This window comes from Notothenia coriiceps, unplaced genomic scaffold, assembly GCF_000735185.1.
Source record: "Notothenia coriiceps isolate Sejong01 unplaced genomic scaffold, NC01 NC01_scaffold00004485, whole genome shotgun sequence".
Lineage (NCBI taxonomy): Eukaryota > Metazoa > Chordata > Actinopteri > Perciformes > Nototheniidae > Notothenia > Notothenia coriiceps.
Window position 1 is genome coordinate 309,354 of NW_011337186.1, and position 16,527 is coordinate 325,880.

The 16,527-nt window shown below is 39.0% G+C and overlaps 1 protein-coding gene across 1 annotated transcript in view; it reads left to right on the plus strand.

Annotated features, from left to right (window-relative positions):
• The window catches only part of LOC104942337 (uncharacterized), a 32,030-nt gene extending 17,209 nt beyond the window's left edge, over window positions 1-14,821 (plus strand). Inside the window, exon 2 of the mRNA XM_010767539.1 lies at window positions 12,668-14,821. Within this exon, the coding sequence (XP_010765841.1) occupies window positions 12,668-12,904 (237 nt within the window). The 3' untranslated portion in view covers window positions 12,905-14,821. The remainder of the gene's footprint in view (window positions 1-12,667) is intronic.
• The last annotated feature ends 1,706 nt before the right edge of the window (window positions 14,822-16,527 follow it).

The window sequence follows — 16,527 nt, forward strand, 5'->3', positions numbered from 1 at the left end:
CACACACACACACACACACACACACACACGGCCCTCTTTAGTCTGAGTTAGCCCAGGCTTGTGTAAGGTGATGGAGTGCAGTGAATAATTTAGTCGTGGCCATGTTAATGGCTGACAGTGAACATGGCCTCTCTACTCTGCTGTTGGCCCTTTACTAGTACATTCTGTTTCACCCTCACTCTTTCTTTTATGCTCTATTGTTACCTTTTCTAGGCCAGGCTCACTTTATGCTGCGTTTCCATTACAGTTTAGGAACTGGGGCAGTAACTATAGTAACGCAGTGTAGGCGGAGCCGTGACGTCATCTTCAATGCGAAACACAAAACCAACATCAGCCATTAGCTGTTAGCCCTCAGAGCTCCTCATATCTGTTCAGAAACTAGACAAAAGCTAAACAAGTACAAACCACATACTGCCTGTGTCATGGTGAATACAGTCGCTGGTTTATTTATGTTCTGTAGGCCGTTGTTGTGAGTGTGGACGGTCGGGGCATATACTGCGTTAGCTTAGCCAATCTCCATTCAGAAAACACGCATTTTAAAAAGGGTTTTTTTTTCGCTTGCAGACTTGTCAAAGCATTAATTCATGGTTTTTACCGGTATCAGTATGTTGTTACATCGGCATCATTTTGAAATGTGTATTACAATTAAATCACGGTAAAATATGTTCATTTTGTTATACTACTAGTACTAGTTTAGCATATTCAGCCCGGTTGTTGGCCCGGAAAGAACCTCGATTTTGGAGAGCCAGAAAACTGTGAAAAAGTACCCGCTAGCCGGAACTACGCCTAGTTGAAACGCAACCAAAAAAGGGTCGGGCACGGCACGCTTAAACCGCGCTGTAGTGGAAATGCGCCATAACATTCACACACCGTTGGGCCATGCCAGCGGGAAAAACGTTAAGTATTTAAGTATTTAGTTAAGTATTTTGCCCAGGCATCGACATGTGGACCGCAGGGGCTTGGATGGAACGCACAACCTTCTGATTGAAAAACAACTCCACTGCCTCACAGACACAGCTGCCCCGGAAAATAAAAACCACCAAAGAACAAAACCATATACATACCACATTCTTAATAAGGGACCACTTGTGGAAGCTACCCTCATCATTTCTTATTAACGGCATTTTTGCATTATTAAATTAATCATTTAATAATGCTTTTTTTGATAAGTAAAAACCATGGGAACTTGTTTTGGATTGTGAGGTTATGAAAAATCTCTCTGAATGTCTTTATAGTTGATCAAATAGACTGCTGTTAAGGGCTGCTTGACCTTTGAGAGACTAATGTCTGTGATAGGTCATACCTTCATTGTCAAACCTGTACCAAACCCAAGTGTAAATGTGTCAACTCCCCATTTTACAAAGCGAACAATCTTCTACAATATTTTTTTCAACCTCTGAGCTGTTTCAGGGCAACATTGTAGTTAAGTCACTGCTCCTAGTCGAGAAATAGTCCAATATACTGTATAATCCTCTGTTGTTTTTACACTGTGATTATGTACGGATTAAACAAACAAGATGGAGGCCTGCTAGCTTTTCACCAGTTTTCATGCTTGGTTCTACGCTAAGGTTGCAGACGGATAATCCAAAAATCAGCTCCTAAATTCTAACCCTATCTCCTATTCCTTGACCTCTGAGTGAAACATCACGGGGTTAAGGGATAGTGGATAGGAGAATTCAAAAGGACTTAGGAGAAGAGACTGCGGAGCTTTAGAGAATCCGANTCAATCTTCACATGTGCGATACTTGTTTTAGGCGTTAGATTTCTAAGGTCCCGACGGGTGTAAACGTCAAGTCTTGAACCTCACTCTAAAGAAAAAAACCACCTGTGCTTTTTCGTTGATCCCAAAGGTAATTGGAAGAGGGTTCGCGAATTGTCCACCTTCTTGAAATGTGATGTGTCGGCGGTATGTGTGGGTTGCTGAGTAATGTTACTCTCGACGGCTATTAGTTCTGAGTGTCGTATATTTGTATCGTATATCCACATTTCGTCTACCTTTGTCACGATTAAAATATTCACTGGGTACTTTCAGCGGTGGGGGGCCCTCTAAAAAAAAAACTATAATCCTTCAATTTACGAGATGGACCACGTGGAACTCTTGTTTTTACTTAAATACCTTTTGTCTAAAACAGAAAAAGAATACCTATAGAAATCGTTCTAGTGTAGTGGAAAATTGACACGTATGGACAAAAGGTACCAGTATCATAAGTCTCGATAAAGTAGTAGAATAAGAGTAGTCTCTACCTCACTGTGGTTTTGCGGAGATCTCTGGCCCGGCGCGTCTATTTGATCTGTATTTCATTGACTAGTATTTCATTTGTCTCTCAGGGAATGGAAGACTCGACATCAATAGTAGAGTCGAGACTGTCTCGAGAGTCTGGTAAAAGGCCTGTGAGAGGACACAAAATCTTGTCGGAAAATATAGGCAATTCGATTGTGTCTACGATTGTGTGTTTCGGTTTATCTATCAAACCATCTTTAGTATTGACATATGTATTCATGTGTCAATAACTTCTACTATCGGTATGTAAATAACTTCTAAAAATGTAATATTTGATAAGGGGTCTTAAAAATGTTTTCGTATAAGAAGGTTTGAGGAACGACATATACTGTGTGTCCTCTTGATCACTCACGCCACATTCACTCATAACCATCATTATTCGACATATTATCACTAACTTATAATAACATAAGAGATAACATAGCTCATACGGTGATAACGTCTGCCGAGGGCACTCCGGTTCAGCAAAGAAGAGGCGCGCGTGGCGCTGTGTACTCTATTTATTTTTTCTATCTGTTGTCTGTATGTGTTTTTCCTCTCTGTCCTCGCATATAACCGAAAATATTAAATATACCGGGTGATACATACAAGCAACAGTATTCGATTGGTGTCCATAATCCTCTGCGAGTAAACACAACTATTCTGGCATAACAAAGTACTCAATAACTAGGCACTTTAAAATATCCAATCGAATGCATTGGGGTCGCAAGATGTCTCCATTTACTTCACTCTACAGAGTGATATCCCTAACGCCGAGAGTAGCCGTTGTCTTCCGTAGTAACAACTCATATTTCTCGCATGAAATGACATCAAAACGCATTTTAATGGCCAAACTAACTTTAAAATAGGCAAGATCACGTGACATAGACGCCAGCCATTGGAATGAATGGTGAAAAAAACGGGGTTTGTCAAACAGGGCATATGGTGTACTCCTAAACGATAGCTGGGGATTCTGGGTAGTGTAGTGTCTTCTGCCATCCTTTACTCCGAAAAAATTTTGTTTCTCCGAATCGAAGGGGAAAAATACAAAAGCATTGCACACAATTTAAACCAATCAATGTTGTGTAATTAACAAGGATAATCTGGTGTTTTTTAGTCGATGAGTAGTGCAGATATCACTGTAAAATCAATCGACAGTAAGGGGAATACTTACTTCCGGGTGTACAATTCTCCGTTATCCAATGGGAATGCACGCTCACATTGCCTTTAAGGGCAGCCGACACAAACGAATGCCGTGCTTCCATGAGCGTCAAATCCCGCCGCAGATGGGAATACATTGCAATCAGTGGAAAGCTATTTGCGTCCCTTTATGAAGCTGAAGGAGCCTAGGAGCGTCACAACTTTACGCCACGGGACCCTGACCAAACGTCGCTCCTGGACGATTATGGAGTGAGAGTGTGTTGTTCAAAAAGTTCTCATACTGCCTGTGCTGCAACACCCCATGTACCATTCACATTCACACAAATCTATACAACACACTACAGGGAATGGAAAACCCCAAAAAGCATAATAGGGCCCCTTTAAGAATGGGAAATGATACAAAATGCGTATACTCTATTGTGTGATCAAACAACCTAAAAACAACTTAACAAAAAAGAGTGTGAGCCAGGAGAAAAGCAGAGGCAGACTGATGGTAACAAGCTTTTATAGTATATTGTGTAATCAGCACAGGTGAGCTAATCCTCATGATAAGCACCAACTCTCGCCTCAGGCTGCTGCACAGAGAGGCTCTCCACATCGAGGGGGTGCGTGCCAATTACCTTAATTGCATCCACATTTTGCACCAATGCTGATAGCACATAAGCCATTTATTTTTGCCAGAATGTGTTTTAATGTTAATCTTTTTGTCAATTCATGACTAAATACGGTTTATGATGTGAATTATGTATTACTTTAAGAAATTATTTATTTGCTTAAGTTTTTTGTAGTTTAACTTATTACATTGGTATTCCTGTCTGTTGCCTTCACTATAAAACTGCAGCAATGTTTTGATGTAGTTTCAGATCAGCACATAAACTTGATTTGCCATGAATGCAATCTATCTGCTTAACAGCCATGAACATGCAAGAGGCAACATCTGACTCCACTGGCAGTGTTTTGATTAAAATTGCACAAAATGTAAAATACATGTGCCCTGCATGGAGATTTTGAAGTGGTGTGCAACATTGCACAGTAAGACATCTCATGCTGTGTTCTTTGGTGTAAACTGTACCATAAAACACATGCTGCACATAATCCAGTTTATGCATATTTAAAAAATCTGCTCCTTTAAATAATATATGGCCCAAGGCTTCAGTGAAAAAGCATTTTTCTGTAGATTATGAGACGTATCTGAAAATATTAAGGTGTGAATAGTTCATGAATCAAGTTGATATCCCAAAATATAACAGGGATGTATTTATGTGCAGGGATTTGGCGGTTCGTAAGAAGCATTTTCATAAGTTGAACTATTTTTCTTCTAACAATAAAGACTCAAAGGAAAGTGTGTTATATACTCTATATCGTTGATGCGCTTGTCATTAATCTATATTTAGGTGAAAACCTTATGTTGATAAGTCTCAAATGTAGATCCTAAATGATTGTCCCACTAAGACAATTTAACACATTTTCAATACAAATTATAATAACTTTATTATCTTTAGTTTTCTAATCACACAAACTAAACAAAAATGGCTTATGCCGCATATCACCAGGTAGCCAATCAATATAAATATATTGATTCTAATGTGTAGTTGGGTCAATAATACTGTAAATAAAGCATAAGCAGAATTGTAGTAGTGTAATCTAGAGTTATCACCGATAATATCAATCAAAACTGAATAGATTGAGTGTTGCATCGTCTCTGATCTGAGATTCATTATCAGGAGAAAAATGTGGGTGCAGTCAGTGCTTCTTCTGCAAGATAAAGGGTATATTTTTGTCTTGTTATCAACATGTAGAAGTCTTTCAACTTTGATGCTCAAATATTCCTCCTCCCGTCGGCATGTGTTGTGTTTTAGACGATGCTGACAGTTGTCATGTTTGATTTTAGGGTATCTGTCTTTATATTCCTGTGTGAACTGAGTCTCGGCAGCAAGCGATGTCACAGACAAATGCAGTACAAACATTCACATGTCAAGTCAGACAGTATGACAAAAGAAACACTCACACGCACACACACACGCACGCACACACACAGAAAAACACACACACCGCCTCTGTCTCTTTCACTCTTTCTCGTCACTTTAAATTCTTGTTCATCTGGCACTGCTTCTCCGTTCTCATCTGGCGAGAATAAGAAATCACTCTTTCTTTGTAGTGGATTTTAATGTTTAATAGCTGCAGAGTTAAGTTTCATCTCAAATGTCATCACGCAACTGCAAATTAGCAGCACATAACAACAACAACAACTCCAGATGTGAACATGCATTATTTCCTCCACTTGCGTACCAGCGTGTGGCTGGTATTGTTTTCACCTTGTTAGTCTGTGACTGTGTGTCATTATAACAAAGGTGGTCTTTGAAACACCTTGCAGAAACTACCACAGAAGCCATTTTGAGTTCTTTGCCAGGTGTCTATGTTTCTGTTGTTGGATAGATGTGGTTAACACAATAGCTTAGAGTAAGGAGACTTTACGCCCCTGGCCTGATATGGTGCCGTGGGAAGTGTGATCCCATTGCAAGATGGTCTTTTAGTAGCTCTGATTGTAGATAATAAACAAGAAAATTAATCACATTGAGGGTACTCTATTGATAAAGGAAACCTGAAGGTGAGACATGTATTATTCATAAGATCAAAGACGTGTAATAAACGTTCCCTTGTGCTGCACAATTTTTCCCTTGAGCTGATAGATTGACCAGTGTCAAGCAAGGATCACTTGCTCCACTTGTTCTTTTGAATGATAAGATTTATTGTTAAACGCTGCTGGGCTCCGTAGACAGTGAAAATCAATGAGAGCACAGCTGTAAATCTGACCAGCAGGAACCAGACCTGAAACTACAGGTCTCGCCACTTCTGTGCGGTTGAGCAAGCCTCCTTAAAACCCCTTTAAATCTTCCTTCAGATTTATGTCAAAACTAGCTGTGTCGTATGGTACAGACCAAATCTATTGTTTTGCCTTAGTAGCTGCTTTTGGCTACTTTTTACTGCTACCCCTACATAGAAGAGGTTATTTCTATGATTTGTTTTTAATACTCTAATCCCATTTATGTATATCCCTGATCATAGGTGTCCTGAGCTGTAAATACAGTAGGTTATATATAACCTCACCTGTCAAAAAACTGTCCTCATTTTCATCTTTGTTAGGGAAATAATTCTCCTAGACTCCTAGATATCTAACCTTTTTGCCCTTTGACGTGTATGACCAACCCTGACGTCTGTTATCTCCTTTAAGGAAATGGGCTGCTTCAGCCATAATGTTGTTGTTCCCATTCTGTGACCGGGCAACCCTAGGTCACAGATGGTTTATTGTTGTGGGTACACTGGGACACTTCCTTCTCTGTGTTTATGGTCTCCAAGGTGTGAAATCTTCGAGGCCATAAGTGTCAGACGCAAGTGACTCAGTGTTCCCAGCTGTTTAGGCTATCTTCTCAAATATGTTGATTACTCTCTGTGAAACCAGTTAAAAGGGCTAACGAGAGAGAGGCGCTCCAGAATTGACGTGGCAACTCTACCGTGAAGTCAGAACCTCTGGCTCTTGGACTTGTGATGTGAATTCTCTGGCCGAAGCTCCAAATAAACTATCAGTGTTTGACATCAAAGCTCCTGCTCTTCCCGTGTCTCTTTCCTGAGTCGGTGACTCCCACTGCATTGCTACACAGAAGTTTCCCTTACAATCTTATCTTTGGGACATTTTAGGCTTTGAGGAACTGTGTACAGCTGTAAAAAAAAAACTAAAACAAAGCAAACATCTTATTAAGTTTTACTATAAATAATATAGTTTGTCTGAAATGGCTCTCTATTTACAGGATGTCAATACTTTCTGTCTGTTATTTGATATCAGTGTCTCACTTCTGAGTGAGGATGACTAATTTAAAACCCTAAACATTTTGATGAAAAATAACATTGTTTTATCTTTGTATTATTGTTTTGGGGGTTAAACAGCTTAATATAATGTAAACTGACTATTAGGGATTATGTTGGGCAGTAAAAAGACAAGTGTCAACCAACAGCCATGCATGCATTTTTCAAAAAGCAGTGCTTTCCTAACTCCCAAGTCCACACACAAATTAAACATTAAATATATTTTGTTCAGTGATGTCCAAAAACACCACTGTGCCACAGTGCTTTGGAGATAACACGAAGAGTTCTCTGAAGTTGATATAAATACTCCCTTCAATTAAACCTGACCCATGTGACAGGTACACGTTTATAAAGTGGCATAAAGCCAAAAATCATCTGATTGTGGATTACCATTTAGAAGCCCCAAGTCATAACGGAGTCATAACTGACCATATTTGGACATACAGTAAGGGATGAACAGAAACAGCTCAAGGTGTATGACATTGATACTAACTGTCCTACAGGGAGAACTGTCTCTGAACAGTGATGTCTTGAAAAATGCTTCAAGTTTGTTAAATAAAAGCTGTGAGATTTGGTTACATTAAACCTTGCAGTAGCTACATCGCTCTTTCTGCTTGTGTATTACGGTAATATGTAATCTGTAAAGTCTGAATGTACTGTGATCTCAATACAAAAGTCAGATATACATTTTAAAAAAAAGATGACATCATATGGGAGAAAAGGCCTACAATAACACATGTCCAGCAGTAACGTAGTCAATAGAGCAGAGATGGTTGTGACAGATGACTAAATCGTTTTCATTGATTGTGCGTGTGATGTCCAGCACAAAGTCTATTCTTTGCACAGCAGGGGTCCGCCTCCTTGCCTTTCTTCACCGATTCAGTTTGTTCTCTCGAGTGCACCTTCAAGTTTGTTATCCACAAGGACACAAGTATCGACCTTTTCATCTGACCGCGTTTTATCCCTGAGGGCAGAAAACCAGCTTGTTCTCTCTGATATCGCTTCTTAACTGCCAATGCTTGAGTGCTTTTGTGGTTAGGTATATGTTTCGTCCTTCCCATTACCCAAAGACATTTATTTGGGTTTTGCTTGTTTGTTCCAAAGGCATTTCACTGAGCTCTTACTAGTGGCAGCATCCAATCCCACAGGAGGCCATTACAGTCCATTCTATTTCACAATTACTGTGATCACCAGTGTAGGATGGCACAGCTCGAGGAACAGCTGGGAAGGATAAATCAAAGCTGTGAGAGCAGAGCAGGTGGAATTGTACAGCAAATGGAGCTTCACTGTATCGTCTACCATAGATTGGGGTTTTCCTATGTGTAATATTGCACAGGTGTAGTCATCACTCAGAGCCAAGGAGGTGTGAAATATGCAAGCAAGGAGATTTTCTGTTGTTGGCAAATGGGGGGAAGTTTTTCTTCTCAATAACGACACACAAGCTCTGCTCCGAAGCTCTTGAAAAGCAGTCTTGATGCTCATTTTACCCTTTTCTTTTACAAAGTCTATACAAGGTTACAACAAATGTTTACCAAAAATGTTTATATAATTACATGACATTCACACATTTTCACTCAGTCACTTTATTCTTCTTGGGTGGATCAGAAAAGCTATTGGATAAATGTAAATGCGTATTCTGTTGTTTTTAGCAGTGAACAAACAGGTTCATTACATCCAGCCGTCAACCCTCATTTGCATGTCGCTCATGAAAACCAAGGAAGATTGTCATTAGAGGTGTGGTCTGGTCAACAGAGACCCATATACAGTATGTGTCTGCTCGTGATGAAAGTGCATATAACATCATCTGGATTTCATCAGGAAATGTAATCCTTAAAATGACAAAGGTAAATGGGGCCTATATATAATAAGGTATCTCTATTACCAATCATTCTAACATAACCAGACTACCATACTAATTAAGGTAAAGTGATCAAAATAAGCTAGAATGGTCTGTTTTAAATTAGAGGACATCAAAAGACAACATTTGGGACATCTAAAATGTTTGTTCTTATCTCAATTCGGTCTCTCCTCTTTTTTTACCTGTTGCGTTTTAATAAAACGAAACAAGTTAACATTATTTGTTTGAACACATTCTCCTGAGGTTTACATTTGCTGCATCTTGTATCATATGTAATGCTGAAGAGTAACACTCTTAAAGCCAAAGTGATATCTTTGAGGGTTTGCACACTAGAGAAGAAATGTATTGTAAAATAACCAAGACACACATTTTCACACAGTTTGAGTGTGAATCAGTTCACTTAGCTTTAATCTAAAGGTTAAAGGAAAGACTACTTCATAAGACGTGAAATAAAATGACTTTCCCTTTGCCAGGGGAATACTTGTGGAGTGTTTCAGCTGTGTGTTCAGGAAGCTCTGTCAAAACACACTTAGCTTTCTGTGGGGATGTACTTGTTAAAGCCATTCTGCCATTGGTTTAATGTTAAGCTGGAGAAGTGTATGGTTTCCTGGAAATGTTGGTCAGTTTAGTTTAACTTTACTACTCAAAGCATCCTTATATGTTAACAAGGAATGGTTTCCTGGCAGTGATGCTTGGGGCATGACCTTCATTCCCCGCATTAAGTGCTCAGATTTACCTCGTTTCCATTAGTGCTTAACCGCTTGCTGTGCTAAGCTCCATGCATGATCCACATGGGAGTTGTGGGCTTGGATGAATGGATAGAGGAGTAGGTCCTTTGAAAAATGATGATATACTAGTAATCAAAACGGCTTTCTACATCTACTGCATATATATATATATAGGCACACCATCTCCAAAAATACTCAGCAATCAAATATTTAAAAATCAGGCTTACTGACGGGATATGTTTGGGCACATTTTATCCGGTACACTTACCCATTTATGCAAACAGCTCACGCCTGTAGACAATGAGTTACTTATAAATAAAACAAAAATATAAAGAATGCAGACAGGGCTGAGAGCTTCGGTGATGGTCCGACTGAACTTTGGATTAGGCTGGATGTGGCTTTGAATGAAGGATAAGGTTGTTGACGGTGTGGTTGGATTGAAAAAGAATAAGATAAATCAGCAGATATTTGATGATAGAGGTGAAACTTTCATATATATTATTGTTCTGGTCTGATATTCAATGCTATTAATACATGGTAAAGCTTCAAAGACAATTACTTTATTTTTCCATTATTGTTTGGTTTGAAGGTGACTGTATCAGCAGCACTACAGCTAAGTATGGTGATTATTATGTATTTTAAAATGGTACAACTCGAACAAATATCTATAAAACATTTCAATTATATTTAGATTTCTGTTCATTTACGTGTAGTTTTGTTATGGCTTCTTATCAATAGTTGTCCAAACCGTCTCGATAATGCATATATGTTGAAAGAAAACTCTGATGTATGTGTGTGAAATTATTTATTGTTTTATATGTTTGAGTTTTTCTTCTTTGTTTGTTGTCATTGTGTATGTCTTGAAATGTTTTATTAGTAGCTGTTGGGATGTAACTTGTAGGGGAGATGGGATGGTTAACCACACCTGCTCTCATAGGCATAACAATAGATGTGATGTCTATTTTAATTATGAAGATCCAACAGAAATCCTAATATTGTCCTTTTCAATACGTTCATGGTTTTCAATCACTATGCCAGAGGAACATATTACTCTTTTGATATGAATCTTTTCATAACAGAAGACGAAATGTTGTACAAAAGTGAATGAAAGGTCTTGATGACATGTTGTAGCAGAAGGAATCCACTGTGACTGGGTGGTGTGTGTGTGTGTGTGTGTGTGTGTGTGTGTGTGTGTGTGTGTGTGTGTGTGTGTGTGTGTGTGTGTGTGTGTGTGTTTGTGTGTGTGTGTGTGTGTGTGTGTGAGGAGGGGGGGGGGACCCAGGTTGCTGGACTTCATGCATGCCTGTCTGCCTCCATCATGCTCATGTGAACAGCAGGCGCTCAACGGGTTGTGTCATGTCTTTATTCTCCACCAGGGGCCAATGAACGTAGGGCAGCAGAATGCTTTCTAAACAGTGTTTTCCCCTCACAAAGACTGTCTTTGTGCATTAGCCTGTGTGTACATGAGAGAGAGAGAGAGAGAGAGAGAGAGAGAGAGAGAGAGAGAGAGAGAGAGAGAGAAGGACTGAAAGTGAGCAAATGAGCGAGCAAGAGAGAGTTCCTGTGTATGCGAGCGCTCGACATTCCTCCGATGTATTTTTAGCATTGTTTTTCAACATCAGCAGAGTCTGTTTTCTAGTCGAGCGTGGTACGGGTCTCTCATGCATTTCACAATCATATCCCCTGCTTTCAAGACACACACACACCCACACACACAAACACAAATAATACTTTCTCACAAACACATGAAAGCATTTTGTTGCTTTCTACTTTAGTGGCCAACATTAACAGAGAACTGATTGTCCAAGCAATAAATCATTTTTCCCCATCTAAAATATTTATTCCATGTTAATCAAGCACTGCTCCCTAAATACAAACACACAGTCAGCGGGGTGTGAGATTAGAGTAGGACCCTGCACGCCTTGTAGCTATTTGCTAATGATGTCGTGATGCTGCTACCTCTCATTTCTTTTAATATAGCACTCACACTTGCTAATGTGTGACCGATAGGCAAACAATCTGGCGTGCAATGATTGGTGGAAAAGCCGAGATTGGCTTCCCTGTTAAGTGGTTTGATTTTATCGGGTTTAAATGACTTCTCATCTTTTAGCAATTCAACACTGTGAAAACATCCTCACTATGCAAGCGGGTATGTGAGGCTACAACATGCTACACTGAACAATAACTTAAAAATAAATACACATATTCTTTGGCCTCAAATAAGTCCGTTTTAAAGGAGACACTTTGCCCATTTTCAGGTTCGTATTTTGGGGTGCTCCGATTGGCTTAAAGAAAGCATGGCGCTCCTTTGCAAGGGTAGTTCTTGATGGTCAGAAAAGAGATAGGGAGCAATATATTCTAATAAGATGTACCTGACATACAGTAGGAAGCAGAGCCAAATATGAATGGCTTGTTGTTTTCTGACAGGCATCCTATAAAACACTGACTGGGTTGTCTTTTTCTTTTGGGTTCTTTGGCAGTCCAAATACCAAAATGTCTGCACACAAGCACTAAAAAAAAAAAAAAAAATGATAATGTCCCCTACAAATGATTGGAAGTAGGATCAGTAACACGTAAAAAGTGCAATTTTAACTGTAACATGTAACTAAGGTTGCAGTGTACATTAGGTCATAGCCACATCCTTAGTAGCCAATGATGGATAAAGCAACACCTGAAATAAACACCAGATTTGAAATGTCTCACTTGTCTCCACATAGCATCTTTTCAAATGCAGCTTGACTAAAAGTGCCAAAATTGAAATGTATTCAAACTTTTCTACTTTTCCTCATCCCTTCTTAGATCCCAGTGATGACGGGGGCCTTCATGGACTCCTCGCCCAATGACGACTACAGCGGCGAGCATTCACTCTTCAACTCCTCGGCCAGCGTGCACGCCGCAGCCTCCGCCGCCTCGGTACACGGCCAGCAGGACGAGTCGCAGTCCATGTCCAGCGATGCCATCTGGCTGTGGATCGCCATCATCGCCACCATTGGAAACATTGTGGTGGTTGGCGTTGTCTATGCCTTCACTTTCTGATGAACATATGCTAAGAAAGACAAACACGCACACAAACACATCCTGCTTTCTCCAGATCTCTGGGCCACCTGAGCGGAGCCTCTCTTCATTCCTCTCTCTCTCTTTCTCTTTTTCTCTCTGCCCCTGCACTTGGTTTTTGGATCAGTTTAAGCCCCTGAGGGTGTGGAAATTGTGATACTAGACAATGACATATACACTACTATATTTCTTTTTCAGAGAGAAAGATGGGACTTGGCTGCAATCGTCCCAACCAAGCAATTTTGGATGCTACAACTGGAGAAGAAGCTTTTGTGTTCAACAGCTCTTGAGTTAAAAGCAAGAAACATCAACCTGTGCTCTCAACAAAAAATCAAAGCAATGTGGGTTTTTTCTTTGCCTAAGTTTTTTTCCATGTTTCTCCTCAGACAGCACCCTCATTTAAAATGCAGAGATGAGAATGGAGATATGGGGCTTAAGATGCAGGTTGATCCAGGCCATCGTAAACATCCTCCAGATATAGTTGCTTTTGCAATTCAGGCCAGTGCTGTTAAATTATGCGGCTGAGCAGAGATACTGAATGTTGAAACATTTTAAAGTACTGGGATTATTTTCATTCAGACAGCCCAGGACATCAGAGCTCATTTAAGGACTAATTTGTAGATGGTGTGGACAATAATCATCAGTGTATATAGTATCTAAACACTTTTACTGACAGGAAACAACGAAAAAAATACATTTAAAATCCCATCATCATCTCTAAATGGCTAACTATATATATACAATGAATCATTACTTTATGATAATGGTCGTATTGTCAACTACTTACAGGATTAATCACTAGGGAATATTAGGAAATCTAATTGTATTGTCATGGTCTGTTCAGTCATGTTTAGATATTATCTACAGATGATAATGAAATACAATTCAAAGCACAAATTGAATCGCAAGATGATGTAGCCTACTAAAGTTATTGCACCTTATTATTTTTGTGTAGTTGTTTTTACAGTAAAGTACAGCTTATAAAGGTATTTCTTATCAATCAGAAGTAATACTGTCAACAGGGCAGATGTGAAGAATTGGTAAATGTATTTATTCAGAATCAATTTAACACTGAACAGATCTGTAGTGAACTGTGATTTATGTATACTAACGTGAGTAGGGAAAGGATGTCTCAATTGGAAATCAAATGTTGTCACGTATTAAGCTAAACCTATAAATTCGTCCAGTGAATCAAATGTCTCCATGGCAACTCATACACCAACAACTTTACTCTGAGACTATCAAGTATTAACCTGCAGGCACAGATGCAATTCATTCTGCTTATTCTGAGAATGTGTGCTTAGTTTTCACTGTTTTATTTCAATTTTTCAAGAAAGTAAGCTACATTAGGAGAACTGATCAAAAAAGTTAAAGTTAATTTAGTTTTTCCAAATGTGAATTTAAAGTCAGTTAGTAGTTTTCTTTTTGACAAAGAGAGAGAAATAGAAAGAGAGCACTCTCTTTTTTCAGTAAACTTATATTACTTCTGGGATTTATGGAATAACATCAATATGCTTTATATGAAACAATACAAACTTGTCCTGTGAAGACCATACTGTACATGTTCAAATGTTCATACACTGCGATTACAATGCTAGCTTACTGTATCAACTGTACCAATGTAAGGAGACATTCAGACACACTCTGTTATTATGAGTATACTTCTACAATGTTCAGAAAAGGACTTTTCAAGCCTGTTATTTTTAATAAATGGTTGATGTAGAAATGTATTTAGACATGTTGTAAACCACGTACACAATGCTCCTTTTGTAAAGATATATGCTATTATTAAAGTTTCTCTAATGCACTTTATTTTTACTCTGTCGACAGAAGATGCATTCCCCTTGACCTTAAGTGTCAAGTGAAGAATGATTCACTGGAAACATTGTTGGATAAATACAAACCTGTGGCTTTGTGCACATGCTTGATCGTGCGAGAAGGTGTTTTAGGTCCATCTTTTCTCCGCTTGAATCTGCTGGCAATGTTCCCGGTGAAGCTAACACACTGACAGACATCAGCAGTCGATGCTGAGTCATCAGGTGATATTGATGCTTTGCGAAGATGGTGCCATCTGTCATTTTGACGCAGGCACATATTTTTTGGAAACCACTGCCCTGCACCCCTCCATCTCTCTTCTTCATACTCTTATTTCTGAACCAACAGACTGTGTGGGAAGTAAAGACACTTACAAACAAATCATACAATATTAAAAGAAAGGTTATGTGCAAAAATAAATGCTACAGGGGTTTTCTAAATGCAGTTAATATCCTACAGTATGAAATCATTATAGCTAAAATGACTTTACTTGATGAAGTGAGCTAACCATCTTACTGCAACAACAAAACTAGAAAAAGAGTCTACTGCCATGTCCGTGGCTTTATGAGTCTTTACTTCCATGCTAACATTTGGTAACACAAAGGACAGCTAAGGTTGATGATGGGATTACCATTCTTTCAGGTATGTGGTCATTTATTCATTATTATTCATTTGTGATCAAATTTGACTTAATGGATAAAGGCATGGGAACAACAGAGTTGTGGGCAACACATTTTCTAAGAATTCAGGAGGTACATGTTGAGATGTTTCACAGAATAAGTGGTGCCAAAGATAAAGTCACATGGGCAGCATGGTTATTTTATGGCAATCTAACAACATTTTAGAAACTAAACACGTCAACCTGCAGAAGGAGGGGAACAGTAGCGATTCATCCTCTAGGAAACATGAATGGTTTATACTGTATGGCAATCAACAGAGCAATTATTGAGATACTTCATTGCTGACCAAAGTGATAGACATGTTGCTAGCATAATAAAAAAAACGAAAAATGTAAAAATAAGGTAAGATGTTTTTATCTACTTGCCAAACAGAAGTGCTTTTTTTATTTTACATGGGTGTATTCTATACAATTGTCCTGTAAGTTTGTGATCCTTTGCCATTCAAAATGACTGGAGGAATGATAAATTAATATATCATTTATATCATGACTAACTTTGATCCACAGCATCAGAGGTGCTTTTATTACAGCAACAATCATTTCCAGAAAGGCTCACTCTAATAAGTCAGTGATTGCAAATGTCACCCCAGGGAGAAGTCATGTCAAAAACATTTAGAAAGCTCATTCATAATTCCCTTAAACTGTACTGCTTAGCCTTTTACACCACCTTACAGACTGAATCAGCCCTTTCAACACTGAAAAAAAGGCAGCTTAGTTTTATAAGTGGATCAGCCCCAAATTTCCATCTTCCATTTTGACCCTCCCCGCAGACGAGATATAGCTGCAGGAAGCAACTCGACACGATCATCAAACAACGTTTACATTGTTTTTGCTTTACTTGTTTCTTTCCTCATAATCCGATCATGGGACTCAATTGGGAGAAGAATATAAAAGTCACCATGGCCTTGCCACAGTCCCCAACTCCTTCAGTAATGGGGTAAAGAAAGATGAAATATAACGATTGACCTTGCCTTGGCTAATCTATGCTAATGCATGGTAATTATTAGACTTCATTTATAAGGTCTGCGCGAGATGAAGCCAGCTTTGCCTGTGAATAATAGATAGTGTCATTAATTTAAAGCCAGGAAGAGATTCATTGATCCGAAAAGTA